We start from the raw sequence: 22,487 nt of genomic DNA, 5'->3' as shown, positions 1-22,487 counted from the left end.
AGAATGTTTTATTTTTTATCAAAGAACGCGGATGGACAGGAAAAAAAAAATTCATTGCCGAGGGAATTCGAATTAGTTTGCTCGGTCTATGATCAATGAAAGACAACAAACCGTATTTGCTCGACTGCAGCAATATTATTGTCGTCTCCGAAATCCTTTTTCTTTTCTTTTTTCTTTTTTTTTTTTTTATTGTTGCCGTCGTACATTTTATTTTATTAACGTTTCGCGTTTGTGCTGTTTGTCTGCAGATTCATTTGGAACCCGCAGACACAGGACAATCGAGGGGGACACTATCGCAGGCGGGGTCGCGCAGCGAAAAATAATTGGATCTGGTTTCCTTCATTATGCAATGTTCTTTTATGTATACAGTATTCCTTATTATAAAAATAGAATAAAAATAAAAATGAAATCCTGTAATTTTCGGTGGCAGGGACGGAATGGCCGCCGTACGACCTCTCGTTATGAAGAAAATTGTGTCGTAGACACGTTAACTACACTTCGGAGGCCTGAAGAGGACGCGAAGTAAATGATAACAGAACGTAACGATTAAAAAAAAAAATACACACACACACACACATATATATATATAAGTTCGTGACGCGCGTTTTAATTCTTATAAGCTTATCAGTATACATGAATTTTGGGTTTTTTTTTTTTTTCGAGCAAGTGAAATCGCACCTTTGTAAATTATATTATTACTCAATCATTTAATCATATTCCGCAGTGGGAGGTCGTGGTCTATATTGTTGAGACATGTAATTATACTCAGATTATTCGTATTAGTATCTAATATTTTTATCTTTACATATATCTCCCCATATATGATTATTAGTTAATATTAAGATCGATCGTTAATATTAGGCGGTTTTGTAAATGACGATTTTATAATATTTCATTAACAATATTACAATTTTATGAATTATAATTAAACATTAACTCTATAGTCTATGTGATGACTCTAATAGTGAAACTTATGTTCCACTATTACAACAGATATAATAAATGCGTGCATACGGTGCTTATTACAATATAAAAACAACGTGTTGCTGCAATTAATTTCTTTATTTCGAGCGAAAGACACATTAAATATTTATTACACGGCCGTGGAAAAAATCGAATTCTGGTTTCAATACGTGTTCATACGTTTTACTGTTCATTTTTTTTTTTTTTTGCGATGGTCCTGTAAGTCTATATATTTTTTAATATATCTCGACTAAGACTCACGATTGCATATGACATGTGCGCATTACGCATGTATGTACTTCATAATATTATTATAATTCCTTACGTTTGTAGGACTTGAAACACAATGATGCGATACGTCTCCAGATTACGAGTTACGACTGACAATATTTGCAGCCAAGATAGAGTAATACTAAGGATAAAGGATTTCACGTAGCGCGCACATAATGTTTTCTAGAGTTATATTATTATGACAACGCACGACAATATTATAATAAATCGTAATATCACGTATTTTCGCGAAATCATTTTTTTCTTCCTGTATTTTACGATTTGACGAGTCCTATTACTGCAGTATTTGCAAAACGTTATGGCGCAAATCCCGATTCCACTCGTGGTATTATTGTTATCTACGCCGTTCTATTCGCTGCGTTGATCTTATACGACGTGGTGCGAATGATTTACAAAGCCATAATATTTTTGATTAAAAAAGTTATGTTTCGAAACGCAAATAATACAAAATCAGAACGTCACACTCAACTTGTATCGTTTAAAATATCTCGAGTTTTGTAATGTGTTTTCGTTATCTTTACCAAACATATAACTATGTGAACAGTGGCCCTATTCTGACTTTTCAAAAATATTACGAAACTGAAATATTAAAATTATTGTAAATACGGCAAATTAAATAATGTTTACTCAGAATTCAAATTTTGAAATAATGCATAAAATATTTATCGATTGTAAAATAATATGGAGTGCACTTTGCATGATTATACTTGATATTACGAAGGTTTGTAAATATAGGTATCGAATTTCCAGCTTATATTAAATATGTACAGTTATTCATAAAGCTCTTATATTGTTATATTGAAATTAATAATTGCAAACTCATTCCATCTACTTAGTAAACTCCGAGGTACACTTTCATTTTTGAAATGCAGACAACCCTTATTTTATTGATTTCACAATGTTTATAGTTTTCTCGGTCAAAAACGAATATTATAATACGTTAAATAAATAATATAAATTTATTATAATACCAGATGTTTTCTAGGTAAAAAAAATACCAAATATGTAGTGAAATGCTGTATAAAATATATAATATATCGATGCGTATAAATCCTAACTCAAGATACAATTTTCAATGTCGATTATTCAATACAATAATTACGTTTTTGTTAAATAAATGCATTTTAAACAACATTAAAATAAGATTCACGTCGGTAAAAGATCAACGTATTACCTTTGACGAGATTCAATCGAAAAACGGAAAAATTAAAATAATTGTGGGTATTATCTTTGAATTAATTCTGACCGTCGGTTTTTGACGAAAAATGTACATATCATAAAAATATCCTTTGATAATACAATTCTACAACAATTATTAATCTATCAATAAAAATAAAATTATATAATCGCGTTCATTGAAGTGACCTACATGCCTAGTGCCTACTACTCCTTGGTAGAATACTACTCTTAAACAATAAATCATTTCCCTCATTAGATCTTATTGTAAAATATCAATAGTTTGATTTTAAAATCTTAACCTAAAAATTATATCTGTAAAATTAAACACAGACAATAATATTATAATATACGAAATCATACTCGTAACGTCACGTCATTGGTGGCGTTATAACAAGGAATTTTTCAAGCATACAATATTATTAAATACTTATATAAAATATTCAAATAAATTTGAATACATTAGTACGTTTATAATACGTATCGACATGCCATACAATGTTTACTATTAAATTAGATACTCGTTTTAAAATGCATGAAATTGTTTACACTTCATACTTAAAATAATGTTTTTGTTTTTAAGATCGAGTTTAATTTATGTATATTCCGCTCTGTTCATCGATTAACGAATATATTTTTAGCACAATTCAGTATTTACATACATTTCAACTATAACAATAACACTTGTGACCTAGGTATTGGTTTTGTATTTTGAACGACGACGAATAATCTCGTATCTATTTCAAATAGTATTCGATTAAATACGAATCTACTGTCTTTTACTGTATAATACATTATGTCTAATAATACCGCAGTTTTTGAAATATATTTTTATTATTAATTATTATTACGGTTTTTAAACGTCGATAGAATAATTTACTGTAATAATAATAATAACTTAATTATAAATTATTATTGTATTGGTTGTTTTCTTGCATCTCTACTGATAAAAATAAAACGATTTCATTATTTTTATCATGATAAGAGATAATTTAATAATTATTGTAATAACTATTATGACGATTTTGTTTAAATATAACTTTTTTTTCATTCCGTAGGGTATCGGAAGCCTGTTCAGTGCTTTGAAGGTTGTCCGGTTGTTACGACTGGGCAGGGTCGTTCGAAAACTGGACAGGTACTTGGAATACGGCGCTGCAATGTTGATACTGCTGCTGTGCTTTTACATGCTGGTGGCGCATTGGCTGGCATGTATTTGGTATTCCATAGGTGAGCAATCAAACACGATTTCTTCAATACTATATCGTTTATTACCGTTTGATATGACTTTTTAACATGACATTTTTTACATTACGTTATTGCAATAACGTTTGCATTCTATTATTTTTAATACTATGTAATGACAAAATAATAACTACTAAAAAGGATATTAAAATATATTATCGTTTTTAAAAACATTTTTACTAAATATAATATGGAAAAAAAGTCATACGTTTATCATACGCTCTCTCTCTTACACACATACCCTTACACACGAAATAATTTAAGAATAATATGTAACCAGGACGGTCCGACGCCGAGAACGGATATCAATACTCATGGCTGTGGAAGCTGGCAAACATCACACAGTACCCGTACTCGTACATAATGTCGGAACACGCCAACTCAACGGAACTAGTGCATGGTCCGCCACGAAAGACCATGTACGTGACCGCGCTTTATTTCACCATGTCGTGCATGACGAGCGTCGGTTTCGGGAACGTTGCCTCAGAGACCGACAACGAGAAGATCTTCACCATATGCATGATGGTCATTGCGTGTAAGTACAACATTAACCAATATTTATTATTAAATATATAAAGTATATTATCAACCATCCCCTAGCGCGATACCACTCGTACGACTATTTCGAAACGGTTAAAATACTATCATAAAATCGTGATCGTAAAAATAAAAATAAAAATTTCGTACGATAACTGCGACTGATATAATGTCACGCGCTGTACGATTAACGACAGTCTAGCTATGTATTATCGTATAATACGAATACTATGATATTTTTAATAACCACTTTTACACGAAAGCGTTTTAAATTCTTCAAAATAATTGAATACTTTTATATTACCTATGTGTATACTATTATTATTATATGTATATAGCTTGTTGCTCATATAAACGTATTTAATATTTTACGATTTCAGTTTTAGTTTGTTTCGTTTCTAAATAATATAATATGTTGTTCATGAAATAACTGTTGATTAAAACAATAAAATAACTCGTTTTTAAGTTCATTGTTGATATATATATATATATATATATATATGCATATAAAATTAAAAAATTGACGAATCGTGCAAAATAATAAATTATGAACTGTTCAAAAAATTTGTTTTTTGAAACGTAATTTCTGAATGTTAGAGTTATATTGTATACATTTAGTTTGTTTAAATATTTAAAGATTAAGTACCGAATATTATATAGGTATAGTGTTGATGATTTCTATACTTATTACTATTTACAACACGAGAAACTTGTCCGTAAAATTAATATCACTTATCGATTTCATAAGCATGCACTGAACTCGACAACAAGTAAAAAATATGTTATTGACAAGATCAAGTTAAACTATTATAGTGCGTTATTATCAATTTTATTCTAAACACAATACAATATTATTATTCTATGTATAGCATATTATGATATAATATTAAAATGTATTTAATAAATCATATTTGCAGCGCTGTTGTACGCTACGATTTTCGGTCACGTCACCACCATCATACAGCAAATGACTTCGGCCACGGCTAAGTACCACGACATGTTAAACAATGTCAGAGAATTCATGAAGCTGCATGAAGTGCCGAAAGCGCTGTCCGAGAGGGTCATGGACTACGTGGTGTCCACGTGGGCAATGACCCGGGGCTTGGACACGGATAAAGTACGGCTTACGAAAATTATTACTTATGCGTGTTCCCTTTTGGGTAATGAAGGGAGCTATACTTTGTTTCGGATACTCAAAGGATTAAATAGAATTAATAACTGACCTTAATTAAATCACTCCAACGTATATGTGTCATTGATAATATATGATAATATTATTATGATCGCCAAAATATTATACCGGTCGTAATTGGAAAATTTAATTTTAAAACTTTTAACTACATAATTATATTTTAGGACCACCCGCAGGCTTTATTATATTATAAACCCGTTGATTACCTACCTAAAGTATTGCAGTGTGGGTCACTATCGTAGGGTTTGTTATATTAGTGCTGTGGTACCATTTAAAACAAAATAAATGACAAATAACTGTATTTTAAAAATGGTTTTCATCAGATGCAGTCTAGATCACAAAAGGTTTCTTTCTACACACAGCTTACCTAACAACTGACTATGGCAAGATTTAAAATTATTATTTTTAGAACTCATTTTGGTGAAACTTACAAAGAGAAAATTCTAAATTTGGTGAAGTCAATCGATGAAAACTACTTCATAGTAAAAATAATAATAATAATATAATGCATATCTTTATTCTTATCCAAAATCAGTACAGCACATAAAATTAATTTAAAAAAACAAAATCATATAATCGTAGAAAATAAAGCCCGAGTTTTTTCATATGTGTAAGAAATAATTTATCTAACTATAAGTAATAAAATTACATTAAATTTAATTAATTTAGATTTCGAAAGTTAAAAAATAAAATGAACATCGTACAAATTGAGAGAGTTTAACATAGGTACTTAAAAAAAAACGAAAATGTATTGCTAAATAAACTTGAATTTATATTTAATTTCAAACATTTAAAACGTTTAAAACCTCCATGTATATAACTTTTTAATCCAAAAGTTTTATGTGATACAGGCATATTTAAATTAATATAACTTTTAGACCGAATACAACAATAATTATAAGTTGGTATAAATTGTTAAAATTACCATTAAATAAACATTTAAAATAATTAAACTTAGTAAACCATTTATATATCTGACGTTTAAAATAAACGCCGTATAAATATACACATTTGACAGACAATCACCTCTTAAATTCCCTTAATATAATATTATACCGTTTTTTTCATAAGAATATCGTTTTTAGCTGGTAATCTACTTGAAATTTGTAAGACACTATTTAATCACATTTGATGAAGTTATCTGTTACTACGGTATCAATATACATAACTATAATAACAAATTAATTGATAAACTTTCTTTATTATAAAAAGTTTGTAATTTTTTTGTTTTTCTGAATTGAATAATATGTCCAATGCCCATGTTACCAAAAAAAAAAAAAATAATAATAATAATAATAATAATGAATAAAGAATAACTCAATAAACTGATATGACTTGTAAAAAGTGTTAAATACAAAAATAATTTTTGATATAACATTTTAGATAATAACAAACTCTAGAGATTATTGTATCAATTAAGGAACGAAATCTCTTACTATATTATATAACCATAATTATTTCTTGCACTCAAAATACACTCATCAAAAATAAACATCCCATTATAGAACATTTATTTTCTATATAAACCACTAAAAAAACCAAACATAATTTACAACTATTAGCAATATTGGTCTTTACAATAATTAATGAATTAGGTAAAATATTTATGAATTTGCTACATATGAATTTTTTACACTGGAGTTTTCTTAAAACATAATTCCTGTTTTTGAGTCAAATATTTGTACGAAATGCTATAATATAAAAATATAATTTACAAATCAACTTCTAAATAAACCTAACCTGCAGGTGGTTAGGATGAATATTTCCAATGTGGTTGAACAAAGTAGATAGGATTATCGTAGTATTTTATTACTGATGCGGAGTGGAGTCCAAGTGGCCCGACGCCCAAATAATTTGGCTCCCGAACGGCATCGTGGTCGTATTATTCCCAGATACAAAACAGTAGTGATTAATATAAAATGTAATCGTCGCGATCGCATTATTATCGTTTTTATGTTATTATTGTTTTAATGAGTATAATATTGTTGTTGTTATCGTGTCTTCTTCCGATAGGTGTTGAATTATTGTCCGAAAGACATGAAGGCGGACATATGTGTTCATCTAAACCGAAAAGTGTTCAACGAGCACCCGGCGTTCCGGTTGGCCAGCGACGGGTGCTTACGCGCTCTGGCCATGCATTTCACAATGAGCCACTCGGCACCCGGTGACCTGCTCTTCCACACCGGCGAGTCCATCGACTCACTGTGTTTCATCGTAACTGGCTCGCTAGAAGTTATACAAGACGACGAAGTGGTCGCTATTTTAGGTTGGTGTCATGATAAACAATAAATCATGTTTGATACGACAAACTATACTATACAATTAAAGAACAATTTGTAAAACTAATAGCTCAATAAAATGTATTGAGATAGAAAAAAATAGTATAATATAGATATAATAATTGGTTTCATTCGATTTTGTCGAAATTGTACTTAAAAGGTCATCGGTTCAGTAATTTTATTTAAAAGTCACTATCATTGTATTTTAATACTGTATTTCGTTTTTCGTTCGTAAAGTGTTTGCATTAAACCATAACGAGTTCATGTACGGTCCAAGACGTTAAAATATTATGTTCTTGTCAACAATGAAGCAAGTTTAATGGACGCATTTTCATGCTAAAAAAAAATTTAAAAACGAGTAGATCTAATATATAATTATTCTTGGGTTTAGGTAAGGGCGACGTGTTCGGTGATTCGTTTTGGAAAGACACGGCGTTAGGACAATCTGCAGCAAACGTCCGTGCTCTCACCTATTGCGACTTACATACCATCAAGCGTGACCGGCTGCTAGAAGTGTTGGATTTCTATCAGGCATTTGCGAACTCATTTTCGCGGAACCTCATACTGACTTACAACCTCCGGCATCGAGTACGTATTTGGTTGTGATGAAACCTATTGCTATGTTATTGACCATCCATCTTAAATATTAATTTAATTTTTTCTTTGCCCCGTTTCAGTTAATATTCAGGAAAGTTGCGGATGTTCGCCGGGAAAAGGAGCTGGCTGAAAAGCGGAAAAACGAACCACAATTGGACGAACAGCGGGATCAACTGGTCAGGAAAATATTTACAAAGTTTCGGAAAGATCGAGCTCCCAGTCAGGTCCTCGGAATGCAACAGGGTGCAGCGGCGGCGGCAGGAACGCCTGCGCTAACGGCGGGTTCCGAGGACAGCAAGTCTGAGGCCGCCACCGGCGATGCTTCGGACGGTGTCGGCGGTGGACGTCCCAAAGTCTTACCACTTGTGCTCAGGCAACAGAGTGAAGACCCGCAACAAGCATCTTGTTCGTCGACGGGCCTGAGAACCGCAGCAGCGGGTATGGCGGCACCCAAAAAGGTATCTAAATGGGGTAAAGTCTTGGGTGGCGGCGGAAGTTCCGACTCGGCAGACGCATCGGTGGTGAGTGCGCAGAGCGCGCCTGCAAAGATCCGTGACTCACCTGGCCGGTCGGTTGGAAATGGTCACAAGGTGTTTCCGAAGCTGCAAAAAGTGCCGACCACCGCTGCCGAGCCGTTTGTTGGCGTAGGTGGAAGTCAACGACAGGAAACCATCGACGAGACGGACGAAAGGGTCGGTAGCAGTGTTAATGTTGGTGGTGCTACCGGTAGTGGTGGTGGTAGTGGTGCACCGGAACCGGAAGAAGAATCTTCGACTCCAGCACCACCACACCAATACCAGTTACAGCAGAACCAGGTCACAGCGGCGGATGCGCCGTCACCTCCACCGCCACCGTGTGCTGCGATGGTACTGCCACCACCGCCGGATCTGGACGTTTTGGCCAAGATCGAGGACCTCCGATCCGATCTCCGAGACGAGGTGCGGTCCATCAACCAACGACTAACGGCCATCGAGGATATGATGGTCCGGATCGTTGGAAAGTTGGATGCGCTGACCGTCGCCTCACCTGCCCCATCGCCGTCTCCAATCTCGTCACTACGGCCACCGGACACGCCGGAAGCAGGACGCCGGCCCGGGTGCAGGACAAAAAGCACAGACGATCTAAGCTCACCAGCCACACCCAAACTTCCACCGATGGTCCGGCGGCGGCGTAGCAAGTCCCGGACGCGGTCTTCGTCGTCTGCACTGCCACCTATGCGTCCGTTCAGCCCCAGAGATACGTCACCGCCGCCGTTTCCCCGGACTGATTCGCTCAAAAAGCCGTGCCCGCCTCGGCCCAACGACTTCCTGTAAGCACGCCGCACAAGCGGATTATTACCGACCACTGCAAAAAAAAAAAAAAAAATACTATTATCGCAATAATAATTATACTATTATGTGATAACGGTATTATAATTATTATTATTATTATTATTATTATTATATTTACGAAAAATCGATTGCGTTTGTACAATGATGATAGAAATATAAATATTTATATATTATATAATATATATATTACATTATAGTGTATTAAAATCGTGTACGACGTAAGATGTTTTTTTTTTTTTTTTTGTAATTGTTATGCGTGTGTATTTTGGTATATTTTTACGTTTTATTTTTTGTCTGTAATATTTTACGTACCCGAATAAATAAATAAAATAAAATATAATAATACAATTAGGAAAACGAACCTTCGCAGGGGAGAGAACTGAATTACGAAAGTATTGATAGGGAGCGCGGTATTTTAAGTATTACCTACGATGGTAATCGTCTAAAAGACAAACAAATGTCGTACGATTGAACAATATTTTATGTTCTATGTCACATCTTCTGTCGAATTTTCGTTTTTGGTGGACGGTGTTTGCTGTAATATTATTATTATTATCGCCGAGCGTAGCGCTTTCCAAATTTTTTTTTCTTATATAAAAATATACTCCCGTGACCGTTATCTCTCCTCCCCGAAGTCCCCTATGTGGTCATTGCAACTCTAGTCCTGTAAAAATAAAAAAATCGAGTCAAGTAAACTGAAATAAAGCAAAAAATCATTTAAAATATCGTGATGTTATTATTTATACTATACTCGGTCAGTTAATTTTCTAAATTACCATCGAAACAGACACTTCGTACCAAAACAGATTTTAAAAAAATAAATACTATTTTACGTTTCATTTTTGACAATACCCAAATTTCTCTAATAGTTTGGATAATTATTTTCATAAGTTTGATCTAAACTACTTTCTAATAACACATATTATTATTTCGAACAATGTTAAGAATATTGAAATCACTAAACCATAGTAATTCGATTAATTATTGTAAATCTCGACTAATTTCGGACTAGAGCACAATTAGGGGCTTTCGTTTTTGAACGTGGTGCATTAAAATTATTTTATTTTATCTAATTATCATAATTAGTGTTATAATGAATTATTATAACCACTTACCAAACGTCTACTACCATCTAATTTAATTTAATGACTTTTATCTTAATTTAGTGCCTTCTTCAGTATATAAGATCAGATACTATTAAACAAATATTTTATAAGTAATTTGATAAACTTCTGGACTTAAGGTATCGTGTGATGTCGGTAATATAACGAAATAAATTACGTTTGATTGTAAATTTTCAAATTCATTAGAAAACGTCATAATCGGTTTGTATTTTCAATGATAATTAAACCGTGTGGCGTTATTTATACATTTAACGTTAAAGATATAAACCAATAATTGTTGACATATTTACAATTTTATAATAGTCAAAAGTACACCAAAACGGTCTACGATGCACAATGATTAAAAATAAGAAACAAAAATATCCACGATAAAATAGTATGCAATCGAAACGAAAATGATAAAACCAACAATAAGTTGCTCGCAACGTCTTTCCAAACAAACCAATCAGCGTAAACAATTTCAAATGCATTTTTAATAATCATATTCGCATGGGCTTGTACTGGTATCTCAGAGGGAATGTAATGATTTTTTTTTCGCGCTCAGACTATCTAACGGGATGTCTTTTTTGCGGTGTACAAACTAAAAAAAAAAAAAAAAAGCGAACGGCTATTCGCGGTCGGTATTCCACACCGAAAGTCGGTCGTTCGTAAACAATATTAAAAACAAATAAAAACGACGGTAATATTGTGTTTTTAACTATACAGACAATAACTGTGCACTGAGATTGGCGATGGACCACGTGCTCGTATACCAACGCTAATTGACTAAATTGATTATAACTTTGTGGGCTGTGCAAATTTTGGTCTGTTATACGCACCGAATTTTTTAGATGTAAAATAACATTAACTCACAAAATCACACACTGTCGTGTAGGGATAATTTGAAAAAGTGCCTTCCGCATGTATCCCGTCGCGGGTAAAAATGAAAAATAAATCGAAATTGTATCGAAACATACAATTACCTAATAATATATTCTAATGTATACCTAGTAGGCGGTGTATAATAATAATGATAAACTAATATTAGAAGTACAAAAAAATGTTTTCTTTAAGACTTTTGTGACTTGCATACCTTACAATTTTGTAGGGTTTTAATAATATTTTAATTGTTTATATTTTGAACCTAATTTTTTATCGATTTTGGCACAACAAATTCTTTCGTCTGTAAAATGTGACTTTTTATTATTAATACAACAATAATATTATTGTAAACAATTTTCTTATAGGTAAATTCAACGCACGTGTAACATTTTAATAATGCACTTTTATTTTAGTAAAAAATATTTTCAAAAAAATCAAAAAAAAAAAAATCAATTAAAAACCATAAATTTACAAATATTTTTAAAATTTTATTTAAACATTGCCTTTTGTTGTTGTTGTTATTGTTGTTTTTTCTTCTTTATTAATTTCTTTAATTTTTTACATAAGCAATAAGTTAAGTTTGATAATTTCAACACGTTATATAACATTTCGTTCTTCTCAATTCATATTGTTTATTTATTTCGCGTATAGATTTATTGTTAAATATTTTGATTTGTTTACGATTGTGACATGTACGAGTAATACTGTGTGGTTCACATAAATGTATATAATATAGTGTCGTCAGATTTGTAGTTTTTTTATTATTATTATTATTTATTATTTATTGATTATTTAGCCGTCTTCAAAAAAAAAAAAAAATTATAACTACATAATATAATAGCTCAAAATGTAATGTTTATTGTCCTTTGTTCGGTTTAATTATTAATACGGTCACTATATATTATACTTTACACACATAGTATTTTATTTTCATTTTTTTTTTTTTTTTTTTACATTCCTGCACCATTTCGTGCTCAAGATTAGATGATTATGATTTCTATTCCAAATCGAATATCGCTGCCTTTTACCGGAGTGTTTTGTTATATTATTATTGTGATATTGATAACGGTAATTATAATGTTGTAGACTGTTTTTTTTTCTTCTTGATTATGTTTAAAAATATATTTTGTGACTTCCACAATATGATGTATGATATTATATAGTAATATTATGTTTAAATAGTACGTAAGTCATTGATTTTGTTCTGTTTTACGTCATTTGTTTCGTTTCGTCTTTGATTGTAGCGTAGTATCAAGTGATTTTATTCTATTTGATTAAATTTATTTTCTATACGATTTTATTTCACTTTGTAAATAATAGGCACGGATTAGAAAAGAAAAAAAAAACAAATGTATTGTAAATTTAGTGCTCGTGTATAAAATGTGATTCAAATTTTCGCTGTGCAAATCAAATTAATTAACATTGTTTCTGAAAAAAAAAATGTGTACTGATTTTTGCATGCGTCCCATCTGGTTAATTTTCTTAGATATTCGTCAAATTTATTTTAATCTCCCAATAATAATTACCTACTAATATACATTTAACAACTAAATAAAGTCATGTTGGACGAGTGAACTCATAAGTTCCAACATCACGTAACGAACAATGTAACGTTATTGCATCAGGATTCTTGAGAAACATTTTTGTGTCATTATCATCTCCTTTGTAGGTTTGTGCAGCGCTTCCTAAAATTTTAAAAAAACGTTCTTTAAATATCATAATGGGTATAATATTTTTAATTTAAATAATATCTACACAGATAAAAAAAAAAAACTTTTGAATATCTCTACACGTACTTATACCTATAAATATACCTTTTCAGTCGAGAGTACGGATTTTTTGATCACTAATAAGTATCAAAATATGCCATATAATAATATGCAGTTAAAATAATGAAAATATGCAAGAAAAAACGTTTTCCCATATAAACTAAAGTAATAAAATACACAATTTATATTTGATTTACAAATTTGACAACTTATAATAATTAATATACTAAGTATTGTATATGTTACTGTGAAAGTTCGTAATTTATGACTGCTAACAGTCACCGGTTAGTGTCGTACACCAAATTTTAGCATATTTGTACTGTTAGTAAATATTCACTAGTGAATGTCGACATTTATACAAAACTATTGGTGAATGCTAGTAATAGGTATTCCAATATTATTTAATCTAACTTGGGGATTACGGGAGAGCCACAATAATAAATTATTATTAATAATACTTTAGATCATACACTATGGATGTAGCCATCTAGCTATTTCTTGACTGTCTGTGCGTTATTCTGATGGGTACATTCGTTTTATTATCAGTGATTTACGCATATACGCAGTAATAACCAAGGACCTAGCTTTTTCGACCATTTTAGCAGCATCGAATCTATTACACGGGCATATACATTCATAGTATATAATATGATCATAATACACCATAATACAGTATCACATTATACTAGATAGTACCTATGCAGTATATAAGGTATATTGTACGAGTTGATAATTTTGATAAAATGTTTAATTACCACACCATACTACTCTTACTGTATTTGGATAACCTCCATGTTACACTGTCTTGCTATCATTTAGTACCGGTAGAAGATTTGATTTGTCGTCTGCACCCCTCCCGGGGAGGAGCAATATTCTTTTGGTCCGAAAGTTCACTCTGAACTTCTATGCAGATTTGCGAAAGAAATTATTATTTAGCTATTATGATGTCTAGACTCTAGGGGAGGCCATGGCCATGTCGACGTCTTATAAATTTATAAATGCTGTGCCTGTTTTAGTATAATACTGTCATTCAACGTAGTTATATATTTTATTGTATACCTGACCTAATCAGTTACGAGCAGAAACCAGTCTTCAATATGTAAAGAAAATTTAGTATCAATCACTGATGTATACAAAGGGGTCAATAAATTTCGTTGGCAAGCGTCTGCGTACAATTTATCAATTGGTGGATAAGGGCATACGCGATGTAATTGTAAAATAAAGTGCACCAAAAAAAGCGTGGTTGCAAAAATATTGGTCGTATAATAACTGGAATAATTTTTAAAAAATATTAATTTGTTGTACAGTAAAATAATCATTAGTCATAATTTAAAAAACGATAAGAATGTGTATAATATTATTTAATAATTTTTTGATTTAATCAAACACATGTTGTTTTTATCTTATATTGTATTATAATAATATGTGCGAAAACTTCAGCATTAACTAAAACCATGTTATGTATGTCAATATTGACCGAAATTCTGTTGTAAAAGTCAACATCTACTAGTAAATGTACTTATATATTATTTTAATTTTTCAACATTCGAAATTGATTAAGTGTATGTAGATATTCACCAGGTGACATTGCGGACATTCTCAGTGACACATACCTTTCTTAATGAAAAAAAAAAATAATTTTTTGATTAATAAATAATTATAATATAAAAATAAATATTATTATTATTATTTATAATAATAAAAATAATAATAAATTTATAATATTTATAATAAATAATTTTATTTATATTTGAAATGAATAATCATATTATGCGTTTCCAGTTTTTCTTCAGAGAACCTGTGACCTTTATCTATTAACATATTCTTAAATACTAAGAACGATCGTTGAACGTCAACTGAAGTTGTTATATTTGAATATATTTGGAGCGACTAAGTATTATATGGGGTTTTGGTAAATATAAAAATTATATTTATCATATTTATATTACTATTTAGTGCCTACAAAATGTATTTTTGATTTTTCTATTTGACTTACTTTTTTAAAGTTTTGCTTCAATATGGAATACATTTTGCATTTTATAAAAATATGCAATAACCATAATACATGCAAAGATAAACAAAAATATTTTCACCATTAGTTTCAAACCATCATGATTATTAAAGATTACTACGGAAATTCAAAAATACGAAAAGGAAAAAAAATATGTAATTACAATAAATTACATAGAAATCCGTGGTCGGCTCATCACGGATTAATAGGTATATCTATTGTCAGTATTTTCACATTTCCAAACTGCACACGATTTACGATGGTAAAATAGTAGTTCGTTTTTAATTGGCTGCGCTTACATGCAGCTCCGCTATAACGTTGTTCACTGTTTAATATGAACGACACTATAAACTGTCGATTGATTTAATTGTTTTTTTTACTTAAATATTCGATGACATATCACTCAATGCGCAACTCGTTCAAGTAAATGGTTACAATACAAAAGCGCTCAAAAGTTTAAAATTGTTGTTTATTATTGGTTTTATAAATATTATATAATATACCTAATAAGTGAAAATATATAATATTATTTACAAGAGTAACATAATACACAGAATAAAAAAATGACGGTCAATGACAGCCGAGAATTATTTTAATATCAGTATTTCAAATTCAAACGATTTAATGTTTATATTAGTATATAATTTACTTTGTTTAAAAAAAAAAACCAACACACATTTCATCACATTCATAATTATGTTTTATTTTTATTGTTTTTTTTTTTTTTTTTAATCGAGAAAATTGTACAATCTTTAAAACAATTATTTACCATAAGCACAAGTGATTAAAGAGTTAACATAGAAAAGACAAAATATCAAAGTTACAGATCGTATTAAGTTAAATGAAATTACGATTATTTACATTAATTCAGACAGGGGGCTTGAGTGAAGAGGCCATCCAATGATGGTACTTCATGACATGTAGCGGTGGGGGTTAGTCTATTAGTGTATCGCGACACCGTGTTCGTTTTTGACGCCGCCTTCTGGGGTCACCGGGAATATCGGGCACATATAGTTCTGAAATTAAGGGGTTGCGGTGGTTGCGGAGATCGGAGTGCATGCGTTTGTAGAAAACCTTGGCGACGTTTTTAACCGTTTGGATAGATAGGTCTTTGTGGAAAGTGTCGTTGGATGCATAGTATGGAGCTTTAGTTGTTTGTCGCAGACATCTTTTTTTTTTTTTACTTTTTTATTATTTAATTAAAAAATACGTTATATATTAACATAAACATATTATATATAGATATTTTTTTTTGTTTACCGTCGTAGAATGTATTTATATTAACACGATAGTATTAACATTTATTTTGCAGTCTTGGATAATGGTCAGATTAAGTAAAATAATGTAATTTTGTTGTGCTCTTTCTGGTCGTTAAATCTCTGGGTAACAAGACAATCATGTGCGCAAACTAGTAGTATATAATATTAAGATTTTGCACCGCGATAGAATGATACGCCTCCCGTTTTTTGGCATAATGGAGTGACCTTATCGCAGTTAAGAGCCGTCCATAATAAAGGTAAAATACCCGCAGGAGAAATAATATGATATACATCATATTTTTGTACTGCGCATTATTAGTGTAAATACTGTAAATACATTTTGGGGTGACATTCATTTACATACATAATATAAATCGCAAATTAAAAATTGTTATTGAAGATTGGATCTTTGTGTAGTAAACGCTTAAAATACATGCTAATACACCTCTGGTATGTGCAAAAATGTGAAAAATTAAAATTAAATGAATTCTATCAAACATTTAATAGTTTTTGTATAAACATTGATCACAAATAATATAGTTCGTTATTTTACAAATCAATTGTTTAATATTGTTATAGTTTAGTACCGAAATTCTTAACTGTTTCATTACTCTGACTTCAACTTTAAAATTGTATCATTTATTATTTATTTATATCAATAATGACCATACGAATAGCATATTGGTATTAATAACTTTATCAATAGCTTATTTACGAAAAATAAAACAATGATTACAAAATTGTAATGTTCTTTTGATAAATACTATGTTATATTATTTTTTTATCAAACGTGTATCAAAAACCCTGAATATGCAATTATTATATACTAATATGTATTTTGATTTAAATTTATGTTTATGTTTAATTTATTATGATCTGAATCGTAGACACAAGACAGAACTATAGCAATGTCTAAAGGAGAAATCGATATTATTTATTATTATATTAAAAATCTAGCTATAGCCTTTACTGTTTACAATATTTTTGTCTTCAATAGACATACACATAATACGCACAAAATTAAATTAAATTTACAAAATCGTATTAAAATGTACATATATCTCGTACACTTCTAAGTTTTATAATTTATTTTACCTACAGCGGAAGTCTGTATCATAATCGAGTATCGATCGTATGTTTATTACAACTTTGTTATTTGTATTATATCTATATCATATGACCTACATTATTAAGTTCTATGTCCAACGAGAATATTATAGTGTTGTAATACATTACAAAGGTAATACATATAAATAGACAAAAATTTGTATTTTTATCATAAAAAATGTATTGTGTAATTGCAAAAACCACTAAACGCGCAATCGACTGCACAATAAGACTTTGATTAAATCAATCTACTCGTTTGTCGGAATGTTTAACTTGTTATTTAGTTAGGTTCTACATAAGTGAAAACAAATTTCTCACAACATTTTCAAATTGGTGGGAAGAGAGCGTTTAACTCCCATATAACCACTACCACCACCACCACGTGCGTTACGTGCTCGATGCATAGAGTTTCACGGCCGCGACACCGGACACCTCTGGACTTACATAGCTAGCCCTGTTTTGATTTCACAATGTACCTATGTCGGTTATTGTCATTTTTTCTTTTAGACAGTGTGCCGCAACTATTAATGTATTTCTTTTCGGCTTGTGTTACGACCATAATACTACTTTCCACATTAGATGACTCGTTCAATCAGTGGCGGTTTTGGGGGCGAGGCAAGTGAGGCGGCGCCTCATCTAAAATTTTGTGGTAAATATAAAATAATTCTCAAAATGTGAACTTCTTGGTTCACTAATAGAACATATTTCGTTAATAGTTTTTAACGTATTTATGAGTTTGTTTGAGAAAAAATGCTTCTTCGTTTCACTTTAATTTGAATTATTATTTATTATTTTATTGTACCTATCATTTCGTGTATATTATCAAAAATATCGATAAGCCGATAAGAAACGCACGAAACAATTATATAGTACGTGAACGACGGTATTTCAGCGTATTTCAAATGACGTCGGAGAGGCACCGTTTTACGCCGCCTCTGATTTTGTACTTGTGTACACAAATTACACACACCACGCGTATGCACGTGACTGGTTAATTTAAGTAGAACTACGCATGCGCAATAATCATAGTGAGGCACGTTTTGTCATCGCCTCTGCGTACTGAAAATAGATTTACTATTATGGTCGGTGTCAACCCGCAGCCACGGCTAATGGTACTGCGGCGGTGCGGCACGTTCAACAAAAAAATAAACAATCAATTGTTATTGTTGTAATACATATGTGTATGTCACTATACGTAATTAAAATTGTATTGTATCATAGCTATTCTTATATTTTTGAATTCCATTCTTACTGTTTAATTTTTGTTATGATAGTGGGGGAGGGGGGGGGGGTTATACATAATTCGCCTCACTAAAAAAATACAACCGAAACCGCCACCGCGTTCAATCATACACGCCATTGTTCAATGCGATCTGCAGTGTATCGCGTGAACCACTATACGTATTGTGATCGTAACGTACACTGTATTGTCTATACTTTGTTTTGATGTCGGTATTATATATGTCGCATGGTGCGCTTGCAGAAAGCATGCGATTTCTTCGTTGCGAGACGGCGACAATCCAATTCGATAAGTCAATACGACAGAACAGTGGTCGTGTAAGCTTTGGGCTTTACGTCGATTCGGTCGGGGCACTGCGCAGCGGCGGCGAGGTCCGTGGACAATACGGTTCTATCAAATTACGACGACGTACATATTCTTTTTTCCGAAAAAACCGCGTCTGTACTTGTGAAAGGTACCTATGCAAGACGTTGCGGCCGCGGATACGCGTTCCCGCCGTATGCATTCGCCTAGCACAATAATATATTACCTATACATTAGGTGTTTCCGTATCGGACGCGGAGGGCGGTATTTGCCGATTTTCGGTTTTCTAACATTACAGCAGTCAGAAGTCTATCGACGTTTAATAACATACAAATCATCATGCTGTTTCGGTCGGTGTAAGTTGTCTGACCGTACGATGTCGAATCGCGTATCATAACAATACGACTCGACGACGGTTGACTAGCGTGCTGTCAAAGGATATACTACTCGAGCGAGTTATATGATATTCTATAAATGCGTTTAAATTGTTTGGGCCCAACGTTCGGCGGCGCTTGACGGAGACTGAAGAGGTTGTTGACAACGATAATGGGCATGTGTAGTTTACGGACAATCACGAGAGCTGTAACGAAATCCGTCCGGGAAAGTCTACGACTGCGGTCGTATAGCGAAAAACCGGCGTACACGTCGCGACTGGCAACGGCGAGCGGACTGTTATTAAACGGAAATTCGATGATTTGCAGATAACGCCCAACGCCGATCGACAACAGTTGCCGGTGTTCGGCAAACGTTCGGAACAACAGCGTAGGGTTCGCGCTACGTTCTCGCCGCACGGCCGTCGTTTAAAACGGTAACCGTCCGCGGTATAAACAATAGCACGAGCTCGCGGTGACGTGATTCGACGATAAATGGTAAAATATCATATTACAAGGTGTGTGTGTGTGTGTGTGTGTGTGCGTGTGTGCGGGTATAATGCGCATCGTGCAGTATAGTTATACCACTAGTGTCGTTGTGTGTAAACGCTGTATTATTTAACTGTTGTGCTTATGCGCGAATACAGCGCGTGTGCATAATATTATTATGACATTATATGTATTGTTTGACGTGGCTTATGTGTGTCATTTCTGTAAGTGTGAAAATTGCGTTTCTTTAAATGTATTTGCGTACCGGGACGCCGTGGCCCACGCTATTCATTCGGCGAACAAATCTATTAAACGGACATTTTCGTACTGAGTGATCGTGACGTTTAAAGAATTCGAGTGATCATCCGCGAGACCGTTAAAATAATATTATACAAACCGTTCGTATAATCGGGATATTGTTACAACTTAAATTATTTTACGAATGGCTATGCTGTTGTCTGTGCGGCGTAATAGCATGACCCTACGTGTTACAATTGTGTTTTAATTTTATGAAATAATAAAATAACATTACATCAATGATAATAAGAGCATATCCAGAATGGGTGCTAGAACTCGAATCGTGAGAATAAAAATTAAAGCTTCTTAACTAGTAAAATAACCTAACTAATAAAAATACGTTGTGATTAGCTGTTGAATTAAAAAATTGTCTTGTCTATTATTAAATCTTTTGAAGACGCGAGAGTACTTCAATCTGATATATATATATATATATATATTATATTATATCAAATTGGTACACTCTGAATTCTCCTTCATTTTGTCATAAAATAAAAATAAATATAAAACGATGTAATTTAATCGTATGTGTGAATCTATTTCTTTCGAGTAGCAAATAAATTATATCCAATATAAAAATGTAAGACAATTTAAAGAATTTATCTTTTCAAACACATACATCTTTTACTGAAAGTAAAAAAAAAAAAAATGAGATTGGTAAATTTTATTAGACGTTCTTATAATGATTTTAAAAACGCTAGTGCTTTACTGTCTTTTTACTGCTTAAATGTTATAGATACATTCTAGAATATGCATCAATATTTTAGTTTCCTCATCTCAAAAATCATAATATCATGCCCGAAGGTGTTCAGAATCATTTCTTGCATTTTTATTATTTATTTCATCTGATATTCCTGGTCAGCACACTTTTTTTTATGAACCATTACCACCTTGTTCTTTAAATCTTTTCAAAAAAAATTTGACATGTATATTATATTTTTACATAAAGTATTATTTGATTTAATCGAATGCCTAAACTTGCTTAAACATTTTTTTCTAGTTTCAGTTACAGTCAATTTTTATATTCCGTGTATTCAGACAAATTATTCTGCCAATTTACCAATTTCACGAATAAAGCGTACATTCAATTATTTAACTTAATAAAAACACTAGTGCTTTACTGTCAGTATTTTAAATATTCTATTTTGATTTTACCGCGTATATTATTATATACATGAATAACAATAAAAAATATGTTAGAATCAAATAAATATAAAATAATATATGGCATCTAAATGATTTCACACCCTGAACATATTCTATTTAACTTATTCATCAGTAAAATACAGTTCATAGTAAAAAACTACGTTCGATAATAATTTGCTATGAACAATTCTATTCTCAGAATACAAAAATCCAATTTCTATGTTGTTCGATTATTATATGAATATAATATGATATAATATGTATAAATGTATTATAATAAACCTATCCTTATAAATGAGTTCTAGAAATATCAAATTTTATTTATTTTTTAGATTCTTAGCAGAGCGATGAATTTATTGATTTTATAATAATAAAATAATAATGTGTGTGTGTGTGTGTGAGTGTTTATTTTTATGTATACATATCCAGTAAATAAGCGAAAAAAAAACTTCAAATTTAAATTTTTAGGGTGGTTTTGGATACAATATTAGATCTAGTTTGTATTTTATAGAAATCGAAGTGAAAATTCTTTGTATTTTTCAAAATAACAGGAAAAAAATAAGGAAAAGCAGGAATTATAACGCAAATCCAGTTTTTGACCAAGTCAATTTTATTTTTTTTGAAGTAATTTGAAAACGAAAATCCGTTAATATTTGATATTTTGATCAAATGTTTATATGATAATCTACTCGTAACTAATATAGTTTTAAAATTATTTTTTTAAGTTATTTATGGGCACTTGAAATTTGTTTTATTTTTTTTTTTTATGTATAAATATTGATAAAAAAATGTAATTAAAAATATTTAAAAGATATAAAAGCAATTTATTTATTGTATAAGTATTTTACAATACTCATTAATTAAAGTACAGCAATTTGCAAATTTTTTGGAATGTACAATTT

General features: G+C 31.4%; 1 protein-coding gene across 7 annotated transcripts in view; it reads left to right on the top strand.

Annotated features, from left to right (window-relative positions):
* The window catches only part of LOC113553311 (potassium voltage-gated channel protein eag), a 192,889-nt gene extending 181,558 nt beyond the window's left edge, over positions 1 to 11,331 (top strand). For 6 of the 7 annotated variants that reach the window (XM_026956584.1, XM_026956583.1, XM_026956586.1 and 3 more), the window contains 6 exons: positions 3,489 to 3,657; positions 3,953 to 4,207; positions 5,127 to 5,326; positions 7,415 to 7,667; positions 8,072 to 8,268; positions 8,358 to 11,331. In XM_026956584.1, the coding sequence (XP_026812385.1) occupies positions 3,489 to 3,657; positions 3,953 to 4,207; positions 5,127 to 5,326; positions 7,415 to 7,667; positions 8,072 to 8,268; positions 8,358 to 9,590 (2,307 nt within the window). In that variant the 3' untranslated portion in view covers positions 9,591 to 11,331. The remainder of the gene's footprint in view (positions 1 to 3,488; positions 3,658 to 3,952; positions 4,208 to 5,126; positions 5,327 to 7,414; positions 7,668 to 8,071; positions 8,269 to 8,357) is intronic. The other variant, XM_026956580.1, reaches the window with a different exon arrangement.
* The last annotated feature ends 11,156 nt before the right edge of the window (positions 11,332 to 22,487 follow it).

Source organism: Rhopalosiphum maidis, chromosome 2 (assembly GCF_003676215.2).
Source record: "Rhopalosiphum maidis isolate BTI-1 chromosome 2, ASM367621v3, whole genome shotgun sequence".
Classification (NCBI taxonomy): domain Eukaryota; kingdom Metazoa; phylum Arthropoda; class Insecta; order Hemiptera; family Aphididae; genus Rhopalosiphum; species Rhopalosiphum maidis.
This window is presented reverse-complemented; position numbering and strand designations above follow the sequence as displayed.